Source organism: Delphinus delphis, chromosome 14, assembly GCF_949987515.2.
Source record: "Delphinus delphis chromosome 14, mDelDel1.2, whole genome shotgun sequence".
Lineage (NCBI taxonomy): Eukaryota > Metazoa > Chordata > Mammalia > Artiodactyla > Delphinidae > Delphinus > Delphinus delphis.
Window position 1 is genome coordinate 66772998 of NC_082696.1, and position 26935 is coordinate 66799932.

The 26935-nt window shown below is 40.1% G+C and overlaps 1 protein-coding gene across 1 annotated transcript; it reads left to right on the top strand.

Annotated features, from left to right (window-relative positions):
* On the top strand, positions 1-26935 carry UBE2J1 (ubiquitin conjugating enzyme E2 J1). Its single transcript, XM_060030236.1, has 8 exons — positions 1-552; positions 8766-8839; positions 10240-10371; positions 12526-12610; positions 12893-12998; positions 15606-15735; positions 16967-17086; positions 23432-26935. The coding sequence occupies exons 1-8, from the start codon at positions 522-524 to the stop codon at positions 23708-23710; spliced, it is 957 nt and encodes a 318-aa protein (XP_059886219.1). The 5' UTR covers positions 1-521; the 3' UTR covers positions 23711-26935.

Sequence of the window (26935 nt, forward strand, 5' to 3'; positions counted from 1 at the left end):
CTGGGTGAGAGGAAGACGACCTGGGCGCTGCTCGCTCTTTCAGATCTCGCAGCGGGCTTCCCGGGGCCGGCGAAGTGGCCCACGGCCGCGCCGCCCTCCCGCCACGAAGCGACTGCCACGTCAGGACAACTTCACAAAACCGGGGAGAGGGCGGGTGACGCAGGCAGGGCGACCGCGGCAGCGTTGGACCCGCGGCCAGACGAGGACGCTGACCTCCAGCACGGGCCCCCGCTTCAGCGACACCCGGGCCGGCGCCGGCGCCTGCCCAGCCCTCAGGGAGGCGGGGGAGCAGCGGAGGAGGCGGCGCTACAGCGGAGCCCGCGCCACTGCGGAGCCCGCGCCTCGCCCGTGCCCTCCCGCCCCGCCTGCAGTCCTGGCCAGGGCTGGGCGGCGTCCCCGGAGGTTCCTGGGCCAGGTCCGGTCGGTCCGAGCCACGCTGAGACCCGGGCGGCAGCGGTGCGGAGAGGTGGCGGCATCGGCGGCGGCGAGCCGGGAGGCCGGAGCCGGGACAGCGACCCGCCATGGAGACCCGCTACAATCTGAAGAGTCCGGGTGAGCGGGGCTGCAGGATGGGCGCGGTGCCGCACTGTGGGCGGGAGGGAGGAGTGACCCCGTACTCCAGGGCCCCGCGCCGTCGTCCCCTCGCGTCGGCCGCCGCTCGCGGCCCCGCTCCCGGTTTCGCGCTCTACGCGAGCCCGCCGCCTGCCGGGCTGGTGCAGGCCGCGCAGCAGGGCTGCCGAGCGGGCACCAAACCTGGGGACTCCCCTCAGCACCGCGACTGCCCTGCCCTCATTTTCGTCGCGTAGAGCTGGGTTATCAACTCATCCCCGAGCACAGGTGTAAAGGTGATGGCTCTGGGTAATAGTGATCATCAGCCCCTCGCCCTACCTGCGCCTTGAACACCGTCGTTAGCCCTTCTCCGTCACCGCCACCGGACTTTTATTAGCTGCTTGACCCACTCGCATTTGAGGATTTAGTTTAAACGTTCTGTTTGCAGCATTTGGGGCGAATAGAATTACAGACATAAAGGAAATGTTCTGGACCATACCAGCTAACCAAAAAGCTACGAAAACTAGTTGAGCCGTGTACTTTAGAGCTAACCATGATTTTTGCCATACTGACTAGTATGATGTATGTCTGTGTTCAGTCATAGAAACTTCTCTTTCTGTATTTAATGCCCGTGCTTCATTCACAGAAGCAGCCAAACGATCCTAGCCTCAGATTCTTTTCTGATGTATCATAAAGATGCACGAAAAGTAAGCGGCTCTCTCAGATTAAGACAGGCTTGAAACGAATCTTTGTGTTCTATAAATGGTATTCGATCTGTACCTTGATAAATTTGTTAGGAGGGAGAAGCTCCACACTTTAGCTCTAAATGATAATCCTAGGATGTTAGTGATAGTTTGACCAACGCTTGCTAGTTCTTTTTTTCCTTCCAAAGAAGCAATTTCTCAGTAAAAATCAGCAAGATTAGCATGCTCGTGGAAAGAGCTAATTGTGGATCCTTGATTTTTTAAAATAACTTAAAAACGTACAAAGAATCCAGAAAAGCCTGAGGATACTGATTGAACAGAGCTTTGTTAACCAGAGTGCTGTCAGGCTAAGACACGTTCTTAGGTAACTAAGTTTACAGAATTGGTCATAACATTTGGGGAGGCAAAGACTTTTAATAAAATCTGGCAAAGGCCATGGGCTCTCCAAGAAATACATTTATAGGATTCAATTTCAGTGGATTCACAATCCCTGCCCCCAGCCCATCTCCTAAGAACACCAGGAAAAAAAAAAAAAAGATCAAAGAGAAAGAGGGAAAGAAAAGCTTAGTTTTAAGATTAGATGGTAGAATGACTAGATTGTTAAGATTGTGCTAGATTTTAATAAACTCTGTGGGTAAAATGTAGGGTGACTCCTTGGTCACATGGTATCAAGTTCCTTGAGACAGCTGAGGTACTTAGTGGGATGTCCAGAGAATAATGAAAATGTACAGTTGTACAATAGTGCAATTTGGAATGGAGGATTGGTGGGTCCCAAGAGATTGTTGTCAGAGGACCTTGCTCAGTTTTGTTAGGTTATCATACCTGAGATTGTGGTAAGCATTTAAAATTCTCCAGAATGTTGTATGTTTCTATACTATATGACCTACTTGTCATCTGGCCGAACTTGGGTAGACATGTTTCTACTGTGTAATAAATTGCTTCCTCTTTTTGGTTTCATTTCCTCAAAGGTAGTGCTGCTGTTCTAAAAATGAAAAAAAATTTTAAAACCTTTTTTGGTCATTGTACAGATTATTTAGAGTTCATGGAAAAGGTAAATTAGATGAGATATGGGACTTATTGAATAAGTGCAGGAGGCATAGTGAAAATGTTTCCTTCCTTTGTTTTATTGTCTTGTAATATTTCGTAGGGTAATGCATGTGTGAAAGGACGTGTTTAAAAACACTGCACAATGTAAGAGATATAACACTTTTTCTCTCTATCTGATGTGGAGTTGTCTTAGCGGTATGGATGGGACAATTAAGTTAAGACAGTACAAATAACTGGTTAAAGGCCAGTGTGTTAGCATATGGATAGTAAATTTGTTCATTTTATAGATGGGAAAACATTTTTTTTTTAACATCTTTATTGGAGTATAATTGCTTTACAATGGAAAACATATTTTTTTACAGTCTTTCTGGAATGGACATCTGGCTGTGTGCAGAGCTCTGTGTGAAACCACTTCATAAGCCTCTGGCTAGCGTATCAGTACTTGCCTCTGCATCAGACTCCCTGATCTCTTTTTGGGTCCGTTCTGGCCAAAGTCGCAGGATATCAGAGTACGAAGTAGGGAGACGTATGTGTAATGAACCTCCTGTGGCAGATTTCTTTGGAAGAGCCCTATGGGTTGCGTTCAGCAGGTGATTGGCAGGCATGTAAGAGATTGGTGTAAAGGCACCTACTACCTCCATCAGAAACCTAGCAGTTATTCTATCCATGCCCAGCTGTCTACTGCCCCTTCACACTAATCATTCTCAAGCTTTAATGTCCAATTTAAACCCTTCTCCTAGGCTGTAGATACATAGAACTTACTGGTGATTTAACATCTTTACCCGAATTTCCCACAGACAAAAAAATCTCTCCTAGGTATAAAAACCCAAAACCAAACTAATCAGTTTTCTCTCCTCCCCCAAACTTGCCCCTCACCCTAATATTCCTAACCCAGGGTTTGACAGCCACCCAGGAATCCACTGGCGTCGTCTTTGATCTCTTGGTCTACTCCTTTACTCCACGCTCTACCCTGAAACACACACAAATGCATGCATTTTCACACAGGTGCCAATACACACAGTCACATATATCTAATCCTTCGCTGTTGTCACCAGATCAATTAAAACAAAACAAAAACTGATTAGGTCACTCCTCAAATTGAAAACATTTCAGTAGCTTCCTGATAGCTGTGGATTAAGTTCAAAGTAAACTGTTTAGCTTACCCTCCTCACCAGCCTCGTCTCCTATCACTCCTGTGCTCCTTTGCATTTTTACCATCTACCCATTTTGCCTGAGTGATTCTCCAGATGGAGCAGCTCTTCTCACCTATATGCCTTGGTCCCTGTTGGAACCTCTGCTTGGAATGCCTTCCCTTTTATCCATTTGAACTTCTTATTAATTCTTCAAGCTTCTTTAAGGTTCTGCCTTGTCCAGCTCCCATAGGCAGACTAAGATAGTCCCTATATTTGTGCATACTTGGTCAATATTTGTGTTGTAATTGTTTTCATGTCTTTCTCTCTCACTACAAGCTTTTTGAAGACAAGAAGCAGGTCTTAGTCATTCTTCTATCTCCATGGCTCAGATATTCTTTAAATTGAATGGATACCTTTGCAGGGTCTTTGTGGGCAGAAACATGAGTCCTTAAGTATTTGCTTAAGTGCCTTCACTATGGGAGCAGGAAGATGTGGTTGGGGAGCATGACGTTGGATTCACATCCTCGATAACCTGGAGATGGATGATATCAAGATATTCATTGATACTTTCCAAGAGAGACAGATGCATGAGAGACAGTGACCTGTAAAAGACCCCTTTAGCTGGAGCTTTGTCTCAAAGCCCAGTGAGCTACCTGGGCATGTGAAGAGCGCTAATGGGAGGCCCTTAGAGCCTAGAGTTTGGATCCAGAGTGATCATGTGGCCTCCATGAAAAGGAAGAATGAGGGCAGGCATGCAGGCGCTCCCCACCCTCCTTCTCTTTCCTGGCACATCTTGTCTTACCATGGTTGGAGAGTTCCACTGATAACCTTGCAAAGAGATAAGAGAGGAGCTGGAGTGGAAGAAGTTTCCTCACTATCCATGTGGTAGCAAGAGATGGAGTATCAGGAGAGGCAGACTATGCTCTAGCCCTAGTTTCCAGGTGGTACTTTGAATCTTGACTATTCCATAGCAGTGATATTTCTTTTGGGGAGCTAGGGAGCCATGCCATGTGGCCAACTACATATGCTTATGGCCTGGATTTGAACCAGGGAGAATCATTGAGAGGGCCTTAAATCTCAGTCCATTTCTGACCTGGGAAAGAGGAAGGGGTGAAAAGGAAAGAATTATGTGACAAAATTATTGACTTTCATTTGACAGATATGAACATTGAGGCAGAATAAGATTATAAGTGACTTGTTCAAGGATTTAGAGCTACAAAATATCACAGCCATATTTTTTAAAATTTATTTATTTATTTATTTTTGGCTGCATTGGGTCTTCATTGCTACGTGTGGGCTTTCTCTAGTTGCAGCACGCAGGCTTCTCATTGTCGTGGCTTCTCTTGTGGAGCACGGGCTCTAGGTGCACAGGCTTTGGTAGTTGTGGCACGTGGGCTCAGTAGTTGTGGCTTGCAGGCTCTAGAGCGCGGGCTCAGTAGTTGTGGCTTGCGGGCTCTAGAGCACAGGCTCAGTAGTTGTGGCGCACGGGCTTAGTTGCACTGCGGCATGTGGGATCTTCCCAGACCAGGGGTTGAACCTGTGTCCCCTGCATTGGCAGGTGGATTCTTAACCACTGTGCCACCAGGGAAGTCCCCAGAGCCAGAATTTTAATGCAGGTCTAATTCCAGAGTCCACGTTCTTTTTCACGAAGGTGTTCATAGTATATGTTGTTTCAGAAAAAATAGATTATAAAAACACTAGAAAAATCTTATGTTCTGTTTGGCTTTGTACTTTGTTTCTCACATGGTATGTGCCTGTGTGGCCCGTGGACTAATAAAATCAACTTGTGTAGTGGTTGAGCCAATGATTGTTCCTTTAAATTCTTTCCTGTAGCAATTCCGACCCTTTCATACATCTCTCTTAATATCCGTTGGGTGTTTATTTTCCTCTGTTGAACTGAGCTGAGTGACGAAGAGGCAGAGAAAATGTGGTAATGTTATGGAATGGCATAAAATCTGACCTCTTCTGCTTAATCATTTTGCAGCCTGCTGATGAGGGATAAAGGAAAAACAGTCTTCCTGGCATCTTTGATTGCTGACAGCAGTAATCAAGTTAAACTAATTAACTTCATAACAACTTCCATGATTTTATTTATATCTAATTATATTCCTAGTGATATTTTTACACGGCTCTAAAACAGGGGCTTTCAGTTCTTTTTCCGTGGGCCCCTTAGGTAGAATGCGCAGATGGGGATAAATAGTCTGAAGGCCCTTCCATGCTGGCTCTGCTGTTATGTTTTACCTATTGAGGTTCTCCTTAAACTTTTCTTTGAACAAAGGATTTTATCTCATTATCAAATAAATTTGAGAACCACTGCTTTTTTTTTTTTTTTTTTTTTTTTTTGCGGTACGCGGGCCTCTCGCTGTCGTGGCCTCTCCCGTTGCGGAGCACAGGCTCCGGACGTGCAGGCTCAGCGGCCATTGCTCACGGGCCCAGCTGCTCCGCGGCATGTGGGATCCTCCCGGACTGGGGCACGAACGCGTGTCCCCTGCATCGGCAGGCGGACTCTCAACCACTGCGCTACCAGGGAAGCCCCCTGCTTTTTTTTTTTTGACCACGCTGTGCGGCTTGCAGGATCTTAGCTCCCTGAAGCCGTGCCCCCTGCAGTGGAAGCACGGAGTCCTAACCACTGGATCTCCAGGAAAGTCCCCAAAACCACTGCATTTTAATCAGATCCTTGGAAAGAGTTTTGTTGGGGGGAAGATAGTAAAATTCATTTCAGCTAATATTTGAGTGCTTACTGTGTGCTAAGCCTTGAGGAGCCTGCAGTGAAGTAAATGTTGTTGAGCAGGAAGGACAGGTGTTAATCACAAGTGAGATGAACTTTATGAAAGAAAAATTACAGGGTGTTAAGAGGACTTAGAGCAAGGGGACTCAAGCCAGTATCCAGGGCAGTGGTTTCCAAACGAAATAACTTAGAGAGCATTCCTGCGCTCCACTCTCCTGCCAGGACTCCTCAAGGATTTTTATTTGTCCAAATGGAAATCTCTAGTCGCTCCTCTGAGAGTGGACAAAGGAAGGTGTCAGGGAGACCTTCCTGAGTAAATTTCATAAAGGTCTGGTGGGAGCCAGACTCAATGATGAAGTGGGGGAAGGGAGGAGGAACAGCAGTGCAAGCTGAGGAATTGCTATGTAGGAAGGAAGGTCTGAAGTAGAGAGAAGGTGAACTGTGTGCGAAGAATTGAACAAAGCCTAGTTAGTGTCTGGAACTTGGCGGGAGATCGTGTCTCAGTATATATATGCGTGTTTCTAATATAGCATTCATTTATCATGCTGATTTGTATTGACTCCTCCCCCCAGCCTATAAGCTCCTTGATAACAGACGCTATATTTTATTTTGGTTGTAGCTATAGCATCTAGTATGAACTTAATGAATATTTGCTGATCAGATGAACAAATTCTCTGCGTCAGAGATGGAAAAGAATATTAATAGTTATGGAATAGGGTAGTGACTTTAGAGTTTTTTTCCAGCTTAGGAACCCTTGATTAAAATGAAATTTTATGCAAAAAGTCCTGACACATACCGAACTGTTTGGTTGTAGTGTGTGAGAGTTGCTTCTCAGTTAACCTCTACCCGTAACGTTCCAACCTGTGCCACCACAAATTTACTTTTATTGTTTCCTCTGCTTATTCATACCGAGCTGGGTAATTCCTACTGTCTTTCTTTTGGATGTCAGTACCTGACCCCTTTTCTCTTCTGTCTGCTCTCAGGTTAGGTGCCCACCTGGTGCACACCTCTCTCATAGCATGTATTGAACTGTGTCCGTTGGTTCTCAAGCAGAGTTTTGTAGAGCCTTGGGCCATCTGGTGTTTCCGTGGCTTTGCTCTCCTGCATCCTACACCAGTATCCTGACATTTTTTTAGCACCTAAAGCTTGAGGGCGAGGGGGCTGGAATCAAAGGATTGACCTTTGTGAACCAATAGGGGAGGAAAGAGGGTACAGATACACATAGGATTGTAAACTGTCATAAGCTATTAATAGTCATTGATCACGGGGCTAAAAGTCTGTGCCATGAACTGAAAGAGGCGGAAGAGAATTGAGAGTAAATAGGTGTGAGATAGTCCAAGTTGGAGGGGGTTGGGTGGAGGCTTCCTGGAGAAATGTAGGAACACAGGGTGGCATTGTGTCCCAGTGGAGATTGTTGTTAATAACTCTATAATGGCATCAATGTGCCCGTCTCTGACTTTTTAAACCCCCTTCAGTAATACTCAGCTGTTTGGGTATAGACTCCAGATAAAAAGATGGTTGGGGGACTTCCCTGGTAGTGCAGTGGTAAAGAATCCTCCTTCCAATTCAGGGGACACGGGTTTGATCCCTGGTCGGGCAACTAAGATGCCACAGCCGGCGGGGCAGCTAAGCCCGTGGGCCACAACTACTGAGCTCCGTCTCAACGAGAGTCCGCGCGTGGCAAACTACAGAGCCCACATGCCCTGGAGCCCGTGCGCCACAACGAAGAGCCTGTGTGTGGCCACTAAGACCCGACACAGACAAAAAAAAAAACAAGCCATAAATAAAATAAATATTAAAAAGAAAAAGAAGATGGTTGAGTTGGCTCAGTTAGAATTAAATTTTGTCAGGGGAACATGAAAGAGGAACTCCTAAGAGCCAAAAGTGTGGATGAAGAGGGAAGTGAATATAGGTATAGGTGGGGTGAAGAATGTTATGGCGTCAGTGGATTGGAGGTTTTAATTAAGCCGAAGAATCATTTCAAAAAGGAATTCAGCTAGGGCTATAGAGATTCATTGACCTCTGGGGACAATGCCATTAAGTTAATGCAAGATAGTGGGTAGAAAGTCCCACGAGGTTGAGGATATAGGGGTTTACTGTTCATGAGCATGAGTTCCAGAGGCCACGTTTTTGTTAAATATTTTAACAAGGTAGAGTTGGACTGCCTGTGTTGGAATCCTAGCTCTGTCATTTATCAGCTGTGTGACCTTGGACGTGTTATATAATTTCTCCATGTCTCAGTTTCTTCATCTGGAAAATGGGGTTAAAAATCGCACCTATCTCATAGAGTTGTTTTGAGGATTACATGAATTAATATTTGAGTGCTACCATATAGGAAGTATATATAAGTACTTACTAAATAAAAATAGTGACTTTATGAGACTTCCCTATATATAATTTAACGTGTAACTCTTCTAGTGCCTAGCTACCATTTCCTCCCCACCATTATTACTGTTATCCCATAATTAAATGATATGCTCTGTTGAACAAGTCCTCTACACATTTTTTGTTGAAGTAGGAACTTTTTCATTAGGTTTGTAAATCTGTGCTAATCACTTAGAAAAGTAAATTTTAAATGTCTCTATCTTGTGAATTTTATTTTAGCCGTTAAACGTTTAATGAAAGAAGCAGCAGAATTGAAAGATCCAACAGATCATTATCATGCACAGCCTTTAGAGGTTAGTTTCTATCTCTGTCTTCTACATATGTATTTTAATACTTTAATATTTTAAATAAGTTTCTTAAAATTATTTTTTCATTGCTTTGAGTCATTACAGATGTGTTTGATATGCTTTATTGATATATTTTATTCCCTATAGTTCCTGAGTTTTTTGTTTTTTTTTTTACTTTTTTTTAACCATTAAAAAAAATTGAAGTATAGTTAATTTATAATGTGTTAGTTTCAGGTGTACACTGAGTATTTCTATTAGCCATTCAGAATCAGACATTTTAGAAGAAGCAGATTTCTGGTCTCTATAAAGTGGGCCTCAGATACTAAATTAATTTTAGGTCTTCCCTCAGGAGGGAAAGTGGAAAGAACTCCAGACTCTACAGGTGGAAGACTTAGCCCCTTGAAGGGTCTCTACAGCTAGTTTGGGCTTTTTGTATGAACATCTCTACCTCTCTTCAGTCTTCCCATCCGTGAAAGGAGGGTATTTAAATGTGCCCAATCTGGTTTTCATGGTAATAGTGAGAATAAGATGTGATAATATGTGCAAGCATTTTGCAAACTATGAAGTACGTGGTTAACTGTAAGATGATGTTTACAGCCTATGTGTTAATATTACTGACCCCTTACTAAAGAGCTTTTAGGCATCTATGAGGGATAATTTTTAAAGGTTTGCTAAAACAATCTAAATTTATAGTAAATTATTTGATTATATAAATAATAATTATCACTAATTAGGATATAAGGATTAATTTACAGTTTAATTAAGTCTATAATCTTTTTTTAGATCAAATGATTTTTTAACTAATTAATTAATTAAATCTCTGTCCAGAAAACAATCAGGCATGAACTCAGAATAAATATCTTTTCAGACATACCAGAACACAAACTTTCTTCCTTGTGTTCCTTTCAGAGGCACATAGTTGACAGTAAACCACATCAAAATAATGCAAAAACTAAAAAAACAAACAACAACAAATAAATACAGAGGAAGATTGAGATTCCAGTAAACCTAGAAGACACTCAAGTGACGAATTTTGGAATGTGTCAAGAAAGCAATTAGTCCAGGTTAAAACTTCAGGGCTCCAGAAGAGATTTTCAGAGAAAATAAATGGAGCTAAAGTAATAGGAAATATGTAAATCTATAATCTTATTTTTGAATATATAACAATGCTCAGATGTTTTAAAATGCATTTGTTTAAAAACATTTTAGCTCTTATGGGACATGAAAACTAGATTTAATAGCTTTTATTTATAACTTTTATACTTGAGACATTGTGTGCATTAGAAACTGTTCTAGCAGTATTATAAAACGTTAATTTTTCGCACCCATGTTTCTAATACTCACTGATAAAAAAAATCCAACTTTTTAATGTTCTTGATTCCTTGTTGGTTGTTGTTTTTGTTCAGGATAACCTTTTTGAGTGGCACTTCACAGTTAGAGGGCCCCCAGATTCAGATTTTGATGGAGGAGTTTATCATGGACGAATAGTACTGCCACCAGAGTATCCCATGAAACCACCAAGCATTATTCTCCTAACGGTAAGAATTCTTGACTTTTTGGAATGCTTCTGGTGTAACTCTTCCTGGTGGCTGTAAAGTGTGTATGCATACTCATTTTCATTAAGAAATAAAGTGGACCATTATTATTATAACTTTGCTTTTGGAGACCAGACCTTGGGCTGTATTTTTTTCTGGAAAAAAATTCCTAGGAAGTTGAAGCATCTGAGAAGTACTCATGATACTAATTGCCATAGTGTGGTTGTTAGGATTCAGTGAATTGTATGCAAAGTGCTAGGCTGGCACATGGTAAGTACTGAATAAAGGGTAGTTACTGTTATTGTACCTCTTAATCACGTTATCTCCTTCAGTTTCTCACATTTCTTACGCTTTGTTCTTGAGTTTCCTCATCTTTACGTGCAGCTCTTAGAATAAGAACTGACACAGTCCTCAATAAATGTTAGCTATGTTATTACTATTTATTTATATCTTAGAATTTCTCTCCATCTTCACATATTTTATCTCCATGTAAAGGAAAGCTGTTGATCCAGTTTTCTCTTTGGTTTCCTGGGACAGTATTCCATCAGTAAATTCCTCTCTTAAGTGTTAAGCTTTTCTTCCTTCATTTCCTTTCATTTATGTGTGTTTAATTATCCCCTAACCTTGAAAGAAGCAAAAATAAAACACAAAAACCTTCCCATATCTCTGCTACCACTTTAAGCTGCAGTCTTATTTTTCTCTTCTGATAACCTTCAAGGCATGCTAACTCTAGTTTAACCTGTTGTGTTCTGGTTCCCACACATAGCACCCTGTTTAAACAGGCTTAAGACACCAGTCTCAGAGACCAGTTTGAGAAATCTCACCACCTCTTCTCAGTCTTCATCCTATTCCATCTAAGTTTAAGTTAAACATCTGATACACCTGGGGTTAGCAAATGCTAAAAGAAAAGATATTCATTATCACCAAATTAATGTTGCTTTTACCTATAGTGTTTGGTGTAGTGGAAAGAGCATTAGTTTTAGAACCAATAGCCCTGGATTCTGGCCAGTGCGGTTTCCATTACACCACGGGTAGGTTACATAAGCTCTTTGAAATTCAGTTTTCTCATTTGTCAAAAGGGATGTGTATGGTAAATATAATCACACTGTAAAGTTCCTGGCATATAGAAGCTGCTTCCTAAACACTAGGTGTTGTTGAGAATTGTTAATGCTGGCAGTAGGGCTGGAGCAGGAGGCCCTGGAGGGGCCCTTCCCTTCTTTTAGTTGCTAGGTCGTGGGGAGAGCCAGGTGGTCTGAAGGGAGGGCTGGTGCGTGGGGAAACTGGTGGGGGCCAGTGGGGCAGCAGCTGTTCACCGATGATATCGTCATGTGTACTGGTTTTCAGTACTTACTCTTTCTGATTCACTTCCTCTCTTTGAAAAGTCTTCTCCAGCCTTCATTCAACAAATATTTATTAAACACGTGTCATGCACCCTGTGGGTGTGGCAGAGAATAAGTCAAATTCTCTGCCCACGTGGAACTTATATTCTAACTTCATGCCTCTTTTTCCTATCCTTCCCCTCAGTATGGATAGTCTACGAGTTCAGACTACAGCTGTTTTCTCTTATTTCTATGAAATGGTTTCAACGATCACCTCTGTGAAAGTCAGGTACCAGAAATGTATTATCTTCTTCTGATGCCAGCATGTCTGTATTTCTCCCTGCCTGCCGGACATCATCAGTAGCTCTTCTGCCAAGACAAAACTGAAATCATTCTCTCTCGTCTTTCACTTCTGTGTTCCTGTATGAAATTGCATCATCCTTCTGAGAATCACTCCCATCTCAGAGCCTTCCTCCCCAGTATCTAGTTTCTTCTCTTTTAGATCCTTCCCAGAGTCTAGCACCATACTAGACACAGAGGAGGATATCAGGACATCTTTATATGTCAGTTATTTAGGTGTCACTTGTGCAACTCAGTTTCACAAAGCTGCTACAACTTCTAAAAACAGCTTTTATTATTCATTCAGAATCCAGCAAATATTTGTGGAGTATCTGTAAGAGGACAAAAATCTGTATCCCCTTGGAGGTTCCATCCTTTTAAAATTCTCTAAAAAATTATCTTTAAAAGTTCTTTATGTATAAAATATATTTATACTTTAAAGTATAAAACATTAAACACACACATGTATAACTTTTAAAATACCTTATTTATTCCTAAGGCTAATGGACGATTTGAAGTAGGCAAGAAAATCTGTTTGAGCATCTCGGGACATCATCCTGAAACCTGGCAGCCTTCATGGAGTAGTGAGTATTTAAAGCGAATATAAATCTTATATAACTTTAGTCAATTCATAATAATAATGTATAATACTCTCCTGAGGTTGAAGCTGTTTTGGATAACTGATTTGATATTATTGAATAAATAATAAAATTATTTTCCTTGTCTAGATTTTTGCATCATTTTAATACAATCCCCTACTTGTACCTCTTCAGTGAAACCCTATGAGTCTTTTCTTTTTCTCTTTCCAGAGTAAACCCAGTTCCTTTTACAGAGCAACTTAGATTGATGTTTACTTTTTATTTCAGTAAGAACAGCATTATTAGCCATCATTGGGTTTATGCCAACAAAAGGAGAGGGAGCCATAGGTTCTCTAGATTACACACCTGAGGAAAGAAGAACCCTTGCGAAAAAGTAAGTTTTGCCTTTCCTTATTTGTTACGATCTGAATACTGTTCTGGATAATGGCTACTAGGAGATAGGCTCTGTCTCTTTGTGACTCACCTTGGTTCTACAGGATCTAGTCTTAGTTTTGCTATTTCAGAAATTCAGTTGTATCAATTTCCCCAGGGGCGACCAGACTCTAAAGAATTTGTTTCATGCTATCTAGTTTTAAAAAGTAGTTGATAATATCAACCTACAATGAGCGATACCTTCTAGAAGATAGTACTGGTCATTTATCTCCACTTGGGCAGTTTTACAGATGGAAAAGAGCCAGAGTAATGATATGTATGTAGCTTTCCAAAAAAGTTTAAAAACTCCTTGAAGGCAGGGAGGGAATCCATTTTATCATCTTTGTATCTGTAGCATCTGCCACGTAGCAAGTGCTCATTAAATGATCTGGAATAAAGCAAAGATTTTCTTTATCAAGTTGTAGTTTCCCAGTGGTATTGCCTTCTTGGTTTTTTTCAAGTACATTCTGTCTGTATAACCCAGATTAGTCATTAGATTCAGAGTAGCCTCTCCTTTGAGTAGTGCTAAAACTAATTCTTGATTTTTTTTTTTTTTTTTGCGGTACGTAGGCCTCTCACTGTTGTGGCCTCTCCCGTTGTGGAGCACAGGCTCCGGTAGCGCAGGCTCAGTGGCCATGGCGCACGGGCCCAGCCGCTCCGCGGCATGTGGGATCCTCCGCGTCATGTGGGATCTTCCCGGACCGGGGCATGAACCCACGTCCCCTGCATTGGCAGGCGGACTCCCAACCACCGCGCCACCAGGGAAGCCCTAATTCTTGATTTTGATCATTGTCCTGTTCTGGACTTTGCTGCCTACCACCTTTCAGACCTACTATGTTAATTAAATTATAGTATATCTTACCCTAGCACAGCCCAGAATTGGCCCTCCATAGATGTTTGTTAAATCAGATAGACTTTAGCCTCGGGAAGATTTGATAGACTCCCTGTTTTATCAGCAACTTTTCTTTTTAAACCTTATTCCCAAGTTTGGTATATACCTTGCAGCTACTATTCACAAACTATAATATGTACTTGGAGTACATAGCATTTGTTTTGATTTCCTATGTCGACTTTCTATCTTGATACTTCCATCCAGTTCATTTCATGTACAAGGTAAAAAAAAAAAACCAAAGAACTTTTTGTTTAGACGTCTCACTCTATATATTCTAGGTTCTTCTGTGATACAGGCTTTCTAAAACATGATTTTGCATTCAACCATGGTAGCATACTGTCCTTGTGGATAAACTAATAGTAATATATTAAAAATAAACTTTCTCCTTTAAACTTCATCTGACTTCTCAGTTAAAAGTGAACACATTTTAAGGTAAATAATTTGGATACAACTGATTCTCAAAGGATATGGACAGCAATGCTACTCCTATTGAAACAAAAAACATTCATCAATAAACACTAAATTAGGGCTTCCCTGGTGGCACAGTGGTTGAGAGTCTGCCTGCCGATGCAGGGGACACGGGTTCGTGCCCCGGTCCAGGAAGATCCCACATGCTGCGCAGCGGCTGGGCCCGTGAGCCATGGCTGCTGAGCCTGCGCGTCCGGAGCCTGTGCTCCGCAACGGGAGAGGCCACAACAGTGAGAGGCCTGCGTACCGCAAAAAACCCCCAAAAAACCACTAAATTAACACAACTTTTACATATATTTTGTCTACATGAAGTTATAAATAGTATATTCTTCAAGATCTAAGACTCTTATTTTGTTGAACTAGAAGTAGGACAAAGTAGTTTTTTTAAAAGTTCAGCAATGTAACAATATATATTTCTGCATATTATACACATTTACTTCCAGTCATACAAAGAAGAAAATAAAAACATACAGAAACAAATTAATATTAGGAAATAGTCTAGTTAGCAGGCTTATTTTGAGCCTCTACTTATTATAATGAATGATGAATTTCAGTGTCTGGATTTTCCACAAGTTCTCTGATCTTTCAAGTTGTACTACTATTTTGATGAGTAGGGTTTGTGAGTTTTTCCTTGGAAATGTCTGTAAATTCTATTTTATTTTATTAAAAAAAATTTGTTTTTATTTGGTTGCACCGCACGGCTTGTGGGATCTTAGTTCCCCTACCAGGGATCAAACCCGGGCCCACAGCAGTGAAAGTGCCAAGTCTTAACCACTGGACTGCCAGGGAATTCCCGATTTGAGCTTTAAAATGAACTTTTTACATAGACTTAACATAGGCTTGTTATGTGTGATCTTGAGGACAGTGTAGTTAAACAATTTATATGTTTTGTCTTACAGATCTAAAGCTTACTTTATTTAGGCAGTATGTTAGGAAAAAAAATGAAATCTAAGCCCTAGTTTGTGTTGTTTTTAAATTTCAGATTGTTAAAATTGAGGTATAATTGACATGGGTTTTTTTAAAAAACAGTTTAACTTGTGTATTTGTCTCAGAACTATAATTATTGCCAAAATTGTCTAATTTGCATGTAGATGAGTGTGATACGGAATTGTTGAGTGATCTTTTAAATTTAATCATTCAGTATTTGACTGTCTTGGATTAACTTTCAAGTATTTGATTTATACCCATCAAAAAATTACTTCTTACCAGATCACAAGATTTCTGTTGTGAGGGATGTGGCTTTGCCATGAAGGATGTCCTGTTGCCTTTAAAATCTGGAAGCGATTCAAGTCAGGCTGACCAAGAAGCCAAGGAACTGGCTAGACAAATCAGTTTCAAGGTACTCTAAATTTGTAAATAAATTCTAATTCTGTAGCCCTTTTGTTTATTGCCAACTTTTGGACAGAAAGTAAAGCAATGTAGTTCTGTCTCACTGAGATTTTTACAAATAATTTTTTCTCATTATAAAACTAATAATATATATTCACAGAAGCAGCATTATTATTATAGCATAGTAATGGTTAAAACCTAGACTCTGGTATACTGTGCCAGGGTTCAAATCTCAGCTTTGCTGCTTATTGTTAGTAGGACATCAGGCATATTACTTACATTGTACCTTTTTCTCATCTGTGAATAATAATGGTACTTGTAGGATTCTTATGAGAATTGAGTTGATGCTCATTTAAATGTATTGCATTTAGAACTGTCTCTGGTGCTTAATAAATTTTAAACTATTATTATAGAAAATATAGATAAACAATAAGAAGAAAATAACAATCATGCATAATCCCATCGCCAAGAAATAGCTGTTATTAATATTTTGACATGTCTCTCATCCTTTTGCTCTGCATATAATTCCTTCCGGAATTTAATTTTTAGCTCCATCAAAAAAAGTCAACCTGCCTTAAGCAACATGCTGCCTCTTCCCTTTTCTCCCCTCTCTACATCTTGTATATCCTCCCGTGTCCAGTTCTTGGGAGAAATTTTCCCTTCTGTTTTACTGCAGTGCCTGGAAGAGGAGGTGGTTAATAAATGTTGGTTATTTTCTTCCTTCTGAGGATTCCTATTGTGCTTAACATTACTTCTCTGAAAATCTTAGGGCCAGATGTCTTTTGTACATCAGAATTTCAGATTTTAGGAATATTAAACCTATACTAACATCCATAGTGGGATCTAGGGCAGCACCCCATAATCAAATCTATTAATATCTCATCAGCAAACCTGGGAATATTTACAGTAATGTGCGATCAAGACTGTTCATAGCCTCACATGTCAGACTTTGCCTGAAAACTACAAAAATCTTTAGTTTTTAGAGCTTTTTGGAGTGGATCGTGAACCAGAAGTGTTAGTTTTGTTCCTCACCAAGTAACGGCTCCTTGAGAATGGGTATTGTCTACTCTTCCTAAAATATCTAGCACAGTATTGGACACGAATGAATGCTCAGAGCTTAACTGACTAGTTGATATTAAAGTACTAATTAAAATAAATCCAGGAGAGGACTTAGTAGGTTGTGGGTTATTCTGTACATCTCCTCTTGTGACACTGCTCTTGGGTGTATCTTTTTTTTGTAGGCAGAAGTCAATTCATCTGGAAAGACTATCACTGAGTCGGACTTAAACCACTCTTTTTCACTAAACGATTTACAGGATGATATACCTACAACATTCCAGGGTGCTACGGCAAGTACATCGGTATGGCTCTTGTCTTTTATATCTATATCTATATCTATATCTATATCTATATCTATACCACTGTCATTATTTGCAGTAGAAGAGGCGATATCTAGATGAAATATCTGAATATTTTGGTCCTCCTAACAGTTGGGTTCTAGCCTAGCTCTCCCTCTAGTGAATTATAGTATCTTGGTTTTTTTTGTTGTTGTTGTTGTTGTTTGCGGTACGCGGGCCTCTCACTGTTGTGGCCTCTCCCGTTGCGGAGCAACAGGCTCCGGACACGCAGGCTCAGCGGCCATGGCTCACAGGCCCAGCCGCTCCGCGGCATGTGGGATCTTCCCGAACCGGGGCACGAACCCGTGTTCCCTGCATCGGCAGGCGGACTCTCAACCACTGCGCCACCAGGAAAGCCCAAATTATAGTATCTTAAGCAAGTTATTCATATCTTCTGAGCCTTCTTTTTTGTTAAATGGGGCTGGACTAAACAAATTTTAGGTCCTATTGTCCTTCCAGAATTCTATGACTTTTCTGAAAAGTTAGTTTCAATATAGTGCTAGACTCTGAATGAAACAAAATATACATACATTAGCTGCTTTCTAAATAGGCACTCTATCTCTGGAAGGTTTGTTAAGCTGCATTAAGGCACTGACTTAAAGGCATTAAGGCAGTGACTTAAAGGCCTGGAGTCAAAGATTTGCCTTAGACCATCTCTGTCCAGTACGGTAGCCACTAGCCACATGTGACTATCTAAATTTGTATTTACCTTATTCAGAATGAAACTAAATTAAAAATTCAGTTCCTTAGTCACACTGGCTACATTTCAAGTATTCAAGAGCCACATGTGGCTAGTGGCTACTGTATTAGACAGCATAGATACGGAACATTATCATCTCAGAAAGTTCTGTTGGACGGTGCTCCCTTGTACATAGTAAGTGTCTAATAAATAATTATTGAATGAAAGATTACACGGATGCTGTGGGTCTTATTAGTTGTGCCCTGACCTATTGTCTAAACATTAGTGGGCTTTGGTCATTGGAGAGACTGATTAAGAAACTGTGACTGGACTGTTGCTAAATAATTAAGATTATGGCGGAAAACACTGACTTTCCTTTCTTTTTTTAAATTTTTTAATAAATTTATTTATTTATTTTTGGCTGCATTGGGTCTTCATTGCTGTGCATGGGCTTTCTCTAGTTGTGGTGAGCAGGCACTACTCTTCCTTGCGGTGTACGGGTTTCTCTTGTTGTGGAGCATGGGCTCTAGGCATGTGGGCTTCAGTAGTTGTGGCACACGGGCTCAGTAGTTGTGGCTCACGGGCTCTAGAGCGCGGGCTCAGTAGTTGTGGCACATGGGCTTAGTTGCTCTGCAGCATGTGGGATCTTCCTGGAGCAGGGCTCGAACCCGTGTCCCCTGTGTTGGCAGGCGGATTCTTAACCACTGCACCACCAGGGAAGTCCCTCCTTCCTATATATAAGAGAGGAACTGTCTTTTTCGTAACAGATTGTTTGGTTGAGTAGCCACATCTTTCCCCCCTGTCCAGTTTATAGAGGATTTTAAAGGGTCAGGAAAATTGAAATAGAAGCTGGGCAAATACAGATTTTCCTTTTACTCAGGAATACTTATTATAAAGTGGGACTGAGTGATCTTCTCCCATTCAGAGAGTGAGATGGGCAGAAAGAAGTGGATTGGAGAAAGCAGGGGAGAGGGTACTCTAAAGGAAGTTTTTGGAGGACTGGAGATGGAAGTATAAGAAAAAAGTGCATGCTAAGAGTTAAATCATTTTTATGTGTTGCCTATGTAATTTCATGAATTACAGAGAAATATAGTGAATTAATTTTAGTCAGTAAATGTTTTAGGCTGCAGTATTTAAAAAAAATTCAGGGCTTCCCTGGTGGCGCAGTGGTTGAGAGTCTGCCTGCCAATGCAGGGGGTGCGGGTTCGTGCCCTGGTCTGGGAGGATCCCACATGCCCCGGAGCGGCTGGGCCCGTGAGCCATGGCCGCTGAGCCTGCGCGTCCGGAGCCTGTGCTCCGCGACGGGAGAGGCCACGACAGTGAGAGGCCCGCGTACCGCAAAAAAAAAAAAAAAAAAATTCAGATTACTTTTCACCTTTAGAATTCTAATCGTTATTTATTTATTGGCTGCGTTGGGTCTTCCGTTGCTGTGCGCGGGCTTTCTCTAGTTGCAGCGAGCGGGGGCTACTCTTTGTTGCGGCAAGCGGGGGCTACTCGTCGTTTCGGTGTGAGGGCTTCTCATTGCAGTGGCTTCTCTTGCTGTGGAGCACAGGCTCTAGGCATGCAGGCTTCAGTAGTTGTGGCACGTAGGCTTAGTAGTTGTGGCTCGCAGGCTCTAGAGCGCAGGCTTAGTAGTTGTGGCACACGGGCTTAGTTGCTTTGCGGCATGTGGGATCTTCCTGGACCAGGGCTCAAACCCGTGTCCTCTGCATTGGCAGGCGGATTCTTAACCACTGCGCCACCAGGGAAGCCCTCTAATTTTTTTTTATATCATAGTTTTTTTTTTAAATAGAACCATCCTATTCCAGAGAGGAGGAGGGTAGTAATCATTTTTCACCTATAAGGACAGTCTCCTAATACTTGTGATGTATTTAAATCTGTCTTTAGTCTATTTTAAATCTATGTCAAGTCTCCTGTTGCATATTCCAATTATACTTATTCCAGTTGTAATTTATTTTATAATTAGTTATTTATTGTCTATCTCCCTTCCCAGAATGTAGGCTCCCTGAGGATCAGGGCTGTCTTTCTACTGCACGATATCCCTAGTGCTTGGCATAGTGCCTTGTATATAGTAGATGGTCAATCGGTATTTGTTGGTTGAATAAATGAATCTTAGGATTGGCACTTTAAAAAAATACTAAAAAAATACTAGGAATACAGATAAAGAAGTCAAGAAGTTTAGTAAATTAGATTGCACAAACAGTAGTTTTGTTATTGCAGTAGTCTTTTCCATTTTGATTTTTTTTCTCATTTTTTCTTCCAGTTTTATTGCAATATAATTGACATACAGTACTGTATAAGTTTAAAGGGGTGCAGCATAGTGATCTGACTTACATACACCATGAAATGATTACCACAATAAGTTTAGTGAACATCCAATATCTCAGAGATACAAAATAAATGAAAAAAGAAAAAAATATTTCTTCCTTGTGATGAGAACTCTTAGGATTTCCTCTCTTAACAACTTTCATGCATAACAAAGAGCAGCGCTCATTCTATTAATGGTATTGTACATGACATCCCTAGTACTTATTTATCTTATAACTGGCAATTTGTACCTTCATCCATTTCCCCTACCCCCAGGCCCATGTCTCTGGTAACCCCAAGTCGGATCTCTTTTTCTATGAGTTTGTTTGTTTTGGAAGTTTAACTCACCTACAACACTACGTTAGTTTGGTGCACAGCATGGTGATTTGATATTTCTATACATTACAAAATGATCACCACCCATTTAGATTTTAAAGTACATAAAGCAGAACTCTTTTTCGTAGGTATAGGTAATTGATACCAATTCTGGTTAAAACAATAAAATTGCATACAGTTGCAAATCTAGCTCCTAACTACATTTACATACAGATTATCTCAGAGTGTGATTATATAATTTGATCACTGTGGAAGTAACTGAAACCTCATTTTGGCTGGGGATAGCTGCTTTACATGCAAGTGTAATATAAATTCACTGAGATGTTATACATCAAATCCCAGATAAGGTATGTTTTTTTAGCCTTGAGGGGGCGAGAGATTGCCCAACGTCTAAATACAGCAGATAACATCAGGCCATCTGTTTATTTGATGCAGATTTTTTAGCTATGTAGAAATGGGAACAATACTGATGGTCGATTTATGTTTTTCCAGTCTATCAGACATTTTTCTTCTTCCCAGGGATTGAGGTTCTGAATAAGCCATTTCATTTTTTGTTAAAAAGCAAACACAAAACTCCCTCCCAGATGCTATTCTAGGTTACTATAGAAAAGCTTTTATATATAACAAGGGACTTATCTGTGACTGTGATTTTTTTATATATATTTAAATGTAATTTAATTAAATATAAACATCACATACTTTTACGTTCCCAGAAATATCACTTCATCTTAATGAAGGAAATGGAAACTGTTATGACTTAAGTCTTCATTCTGTGATATGTGTGTTTGAACAAGTTTAGGCAAACAGCAGAGATTTAAAAGTCCTACCACCAAACCTCTGGCATTTTGAAAATACTAAGGCCCACTTGATTCTCCATCTGCAGTTCAATGTGAACCACCAAAATTTAGTCCAATTAGTCCTTCAACTCCAAATAATCATACTAATAAAGTTCTGAAAAGCAGCCCTAAATAAAGTTCTGAAAAGCAGTCCTAAATAAAGTCGTGACTTTTTTTGTTACCTAAATCTGGAGCCTTCAAAGGGATATATCGATAGTAATATTAATAATGACTAACATTTAATAAGCAATTGTGTATCCTAAGCACTTTATATCATTATCCTGTTTAATCTTCTCACCTACTGAACTGGATCGTATCCTTGTACAGGAGAGGGAGCTGAGTCTTAGGTTAAATGACTTGCTTAGGGTCACACATCTATGAAGTGGCGAAGCCAGCCTAGTAATGATAAGACTCCCTGTTTTAGTCAGGTATATGGGCAGGATAGTGTTCTCCCCTCAAACTAATGGAAAAAACAACATGTATAAAATCAAAGCTTTAGGATGAGTCAGTCTCTTATGCTAGTTTCTGAATTGATACTACCAGCTTGTTCTTTTATTTTCCTTAAGAACCCATTTCCCTGTAAGCCCTGAGTACTTTTGCTCTATCAGGCACTTTTGTCTGCTTGGCTGAATGGCTGGAAGAATGGGAGATTTCCCGCGGAATGTTGTAATAAGTCATTACATGACACAGTGCGGCAACATTAGACATCATAAAATGTAACAGCTTTGTGTATCTGCTCTTCAGTGAGCACCTTGCTCCTGAGCCCTGGAGTATGGAAGTCCAAGTTCATGCCCCTCTAACTCAGCATCGGCACTTTTAGTTTTAACTCAGAGTGGGTAGTTCCTTTCTGCCTCTGGGTTATGGGTCACTACATGTGAGTGCTTCCAAAGGATAGTTTTTAGAAACTCAGATTATTTAAATCTTTTAATGTTGGGGTGCAGTCAGAATTAAAATGTAATTTCTTCTGCAGGTAACTTAGATCAGCAGTTTTTCCCTATGTTTACAGTTGTTGCCAGGACAAAGCTTATTCTCTTACCTTTAAAAAAAAAAGGTATTTGAATTACATTATTAGATTCCTTTTTTTCCTAAATATTGAAAATTTCTATCATGAAAAGTATTTTCATTCAATACTTTTTTTGTAATTACTCAATTTAAAAAGTTATTCTGAATAAAACATACATTCTTATTTTTTATTTGAAAGAATGTGTCTTGACACTATTATAATCAGCATAAAGTTGTTTTCAATATAAGAAAGACTGTTGGGTTATTAGAGGTAGAGTTAAGGTATCTATATAAATAAAGTGGAATTCATATTTTGTAGAGCTTTCTTGTCTATAGAACACATTGACGATTTTGAATCACTGGGTACCACATTGTGTTTATGCTTTGACCAAGCGTTCATTGAAACGATGGAAAGCAGTTGACATCCAGTGCTTTTCAGGGGGATACACTGAGTCTCCCCTAACCACCTCCACGTGTTTCTCAGCACATACCCAGGGCACTCTTGACAAGAGTTCATGCCTTACGTTCATAGAATAACACAGTTCAAACACACAGTAAACAGTTCTTCTAGACTTGTGTTCAATTCAGTTGACAGGGATTGTGAGAAATGATAAGCCTGGTTTGAAAACCACATCTATTTTTTATAACAATATTATTATGAAGAACATATGGTTTGAAATTATTTCCTATGTTCTGTGATTGTTGATGTAATAAGATAACACTGGGGGAAGAACACTGTTGCGAGTTGCCCTTTAGAATATAGCAAATTTTTATGTAGAAGTGGGAATCAAATTGCTTCCCTCCTTGACTCTCCTGAAAGAAGGGAGGTACCCAGATGCCTAGCAGATACTGTTTGAATTGCTGCTGGAGGAGAGTACAAAGCGATCTATGGAGAATATGGGCAAACTCTGTCCTTGTCTTATTTGTTGCTGGTAAATCCCTCCTCTACCTGGTGAGCACTCAGAATAAATTGTGTTGCTGGCTTATTCCGGGGGGTGAAGTACCAATCTCAGCATTCAGAGAATTCTTGGTAGTTTTGCCCTTAGTCATATTTAGCGCTCGGAGATTCCTCGTGCTGTTGAAGAGCCTGTATGTACGTATACAAGTGTTCTTTGCCAGTTTCAAACAAAATGTGTTAAAATTTCATAGTGTGGAGTCCAGAACACCTTAGCAGCGTCCCTTCAACAACCTGCCCAACCTGTAGCTGAGGATACCTCCATGAGCCCTCGACAGCGCCGGGCCCGGCAGCAGGGTCAGAGAAGGTCGTCTGCTTCACCAGCTGTGACCCAGGGCCGGCCGCCAAGAGACCACCACACTGATCATGGCGGATCTGCTGTACTGATCGTCATCTTGACTTTGGCATTGGCAGCTCTTATATTCCGACGGATATATCTGGCCAATGAGTACATATTTGACTTTGAGTTATAATATTGTTTCGTGTCTTAAGAGCTGTGACTCATCTACTTCATTAAACATTCTGCATTGGGTATAATCTAAGAATTGTTTACAAAAAGATTATTTTGTATTTACCCTTCATTCCTTTTTTGATCCTTATAATTCAGTATAAATAGAGCTAGACATTCAGACTGTGTCCTGCTTAGTATAAGGGACTGGAAGTCAAAGTCCCTTGTCTCTCTGTATGACCTGCTTTATAGGGAAATAACTTATTGTTGTTTCTCATGCCTCAGCTTCTCTTTATGTAAATTTGTGATACTTTTCTGTATAGCCCTTTAAACTTTTTGGATAAAAAATGGTATTTTAAGTTCCAATGAGTATTACTAGTTACTCAATACCATTTATTGAGTACTCTGTTTCTACTTAATGTAGAATGATATAGGGATAAGAGTTGGAAAAAAAGGGAAAATAAAACTCCTCAAATAGCTTGCTTAAAATGTATTCACATGAGACATACTGGAATTGCCCATTCTGTGACTGACGTTGTGTCCTAAACATTCTTCGGTGAAAGTAAACTATTTTGGTCAAACATTTCTGAGGAAATGAGATTACATCATTATTATTGGATGTTACTTGAAGAGGGAATAATGCTTTGTAACCACTTTGATATGCTGTTATCCCCTTCTCTCCAGTTCACACACAAGATTTTAAAAGAAAGAAGGAAAACAACCCTCCGTAGAGCTTTGATTTAAGGAAGGAAGGATCCAAGCCAGGAAACTGCTTGATTTTCTTCCACAAGTTAAAGGGGAGGATCTTAAGATTGGAATGTTTGCTGTACTTTGAATTGTATATCTTTTGAGTTGTATTATATGCCTAGCTTTATAATCACTATAAATTTAATTATTCCAGGAATATCATAATATTGAAATATTTCATGTACCATTTTAATATAAAAGCTCAGGGCCCATGTAACAGTGATAGAAATTAGAACTGCCCACCTAATCAAAGCCCAAGAGATAATTTTCAGTGCAAAATCAATATATCAATATATATCCATATATTTATTGATATATTGATCAATAAATCAGTATATAACTTAGTGCTAGCTAGCTCCACAGACTCTAGTAGATAATTTTATCATCATAAATAATGCCTGGTGAGAACATATAATCACAGAAAAATGTTACCTTCAGCATGTTCAAGAGCAGCGTTGAGGGCACTCTTGAGGGTATTGTTAATGAAGATTTAATTTTTAAATACAGGCAGTCCCCAGCTTTCAAATAGGTTATGCTCTAAAAGTGCATTTGTAAGTTGTTTTTTTTTGTTTGTTTTTTTACGACTCAGTGTTGTAAATCATGTTTAGGTTCTAGACAAGGCCACATTAGACAAAATCCATTAGTCCATAATGTATCTTGAATACTTAGGGGAATGGTATTTATAAAGTCCTTATGTAGCTTTAACTAACTGAAATTATGGACAAGATAGAAACAATTTGTAAAATGATTTTAAAGGCAAATTTAATTTTTACTCCTGCTCTGATAGGATTTTGGTTCTATGAACTATCAGACACAATTTGTTTTCATCTTATAGCCAGTTATGTCTGCATCTAAAATAAGAACGTATTGTATACTACTATATAATACACAGTTTTCTTAAATTTTAATAAATTGGCATTTTTAAAGTGTTTACAGATAGTTTCTCTTATATCTACAGCTGAAGTTGGTAAAGTCTAAAAGGCCCAAGGACTTTATGAAGACCTCGTATGTCAGGAAAATTATAGGTTACCATTTTGTACCTTTATTGCCATGAGAAAGTACATTCTGAAGTCTTGGTTTGGAATGTAAAATATTAGAAATATTGGTTCAGTGGTAAGTGGTCTCCTAGCAAGAGGTCACTGACTCATGGGGGAAGACCAGGTAATGTTATCACCTGAGAAGAAGGAAATCCGCATTCTCTCAGCCTATCCTGAGGTTAATCGTGTGCTAGGAACAATCTTCCTCTCCATCACACTGAGCCAGCCTCGATCTATGTGATCTCGTTGCATGTTTCCGTGGTGTGTCTATACGTTAAAACTGATTAAGCCAAGAAGATTTCACGTTCTACAGATCTTCCTCTATCTGAGTTGCCTCTCTTCTTTCACCCATCAACAGCCAGGCCATCTCCTTCTTTGTGCTGTTTTTTTTTGTTTGTTTTTTTTTAAGTACCTGATACACGTATCTGAAAGTGGCATATCTTTTGCTTCTTCCCTTTCAGCTCATATTGCTACCTGAAACTCCTTAAGTTGTTGATCTGGCCCCCATTGTGGGGTTAATGAACAAAACTGGCCTTTGGAGCCATTCTTACATCCCGATAAAGGGCCTCTTCAGAAAACTATTATTTTTAAAGCCCCAGTTTAACCCCTTATTGACAGCAGAAGGCCAAAACCGGACGTGTGATCTGGTAGGTAAAGGCTTAGGACTCCTTCAACCCTCAGATTTAGGTAACTCATGGCTTTTCCTTTGACCGACATAGCACATATCAAGGTGGTTAAAGTAGCATATGCTTGAAAAGATAAATAATGTCTGTTTCACCTGCAACTGTTTAAACCAATGAAACCTTTCAGATTTTATGTATCGTGGGGCTTTTATGTAGCACTTTATATTTTCATGCTGCTTATAGTTTTATTCTACTGAAATAAATAAATTTCATCAAAATTCTCAACTACTTTTTTTAAAAAACCTTCAAAAATTGTTTATTATTTTGACTATGAAAACATAAAATTTCCTATTTCAGGAGAGTAAGAAATCGTTTTGTTCTTTTGGGCTGTGAATAAACTTTCTGGTCCTTCGAGACCTCCCATTCTTATAGAGCAGAATCAGTAAACAGGCAGACCTCACACAATTGGACGTCGTTGTTCAGAAACCTAGGCTGAAGTACTGAAAAACTTATATTGTTTTATTACTTGCAAAGAAGTATATGAAAGGTGAATGCATTTAGTGAACCTGAGTTTTAACAAAGAAAAATGTGTACGTTAACATGTGTACTCTGGGAATTCCCTGGAGGTTCAGTGGTTAGGACTCTGCGCTTTCACTGCCCAGGGCCTGGGTTCAATCCCTGGTCAGGGAACTAAGATCCTGCAAGCTGTGCGGTGCAGCCAAAAAAAAAAGTGTACTCTTAACAGGCATTGTGGGAGGCTGTAATTGCTCCAAAGCTATTTGCAGTGCCTCTTTAAAAGTTGCCTTCAGAACTAGTTTGAGCTGCTCAATAAAACCAGTGACT

What these genes read in the sequence shown, in the direction of transcription:
- UBE2J1 (XM_060030236.1), top strand. Translation starts at nt 522, where the DNA reads ATGGAGACCCGCTACAATCTGAAGAGTCCGG. An exon ending in CTACAATCTGAAGAGTCCGG is followed by an intron (nt 553 to 8,765) that starts GTGAGCGGGGCT and finishes ATTTTATTTTAG; the next exon opens with CCGTTAAACGTTTAATGAAA. An exon ending in CTGGCAGCCTTCATGGAGTA is followed by an intron (nt 12,611 to 12,892) that starts GTGAGTATTTAA and finishes TTTTTATTTCAG; the next exon opens with TAAGAACAGCATTATTAGCC.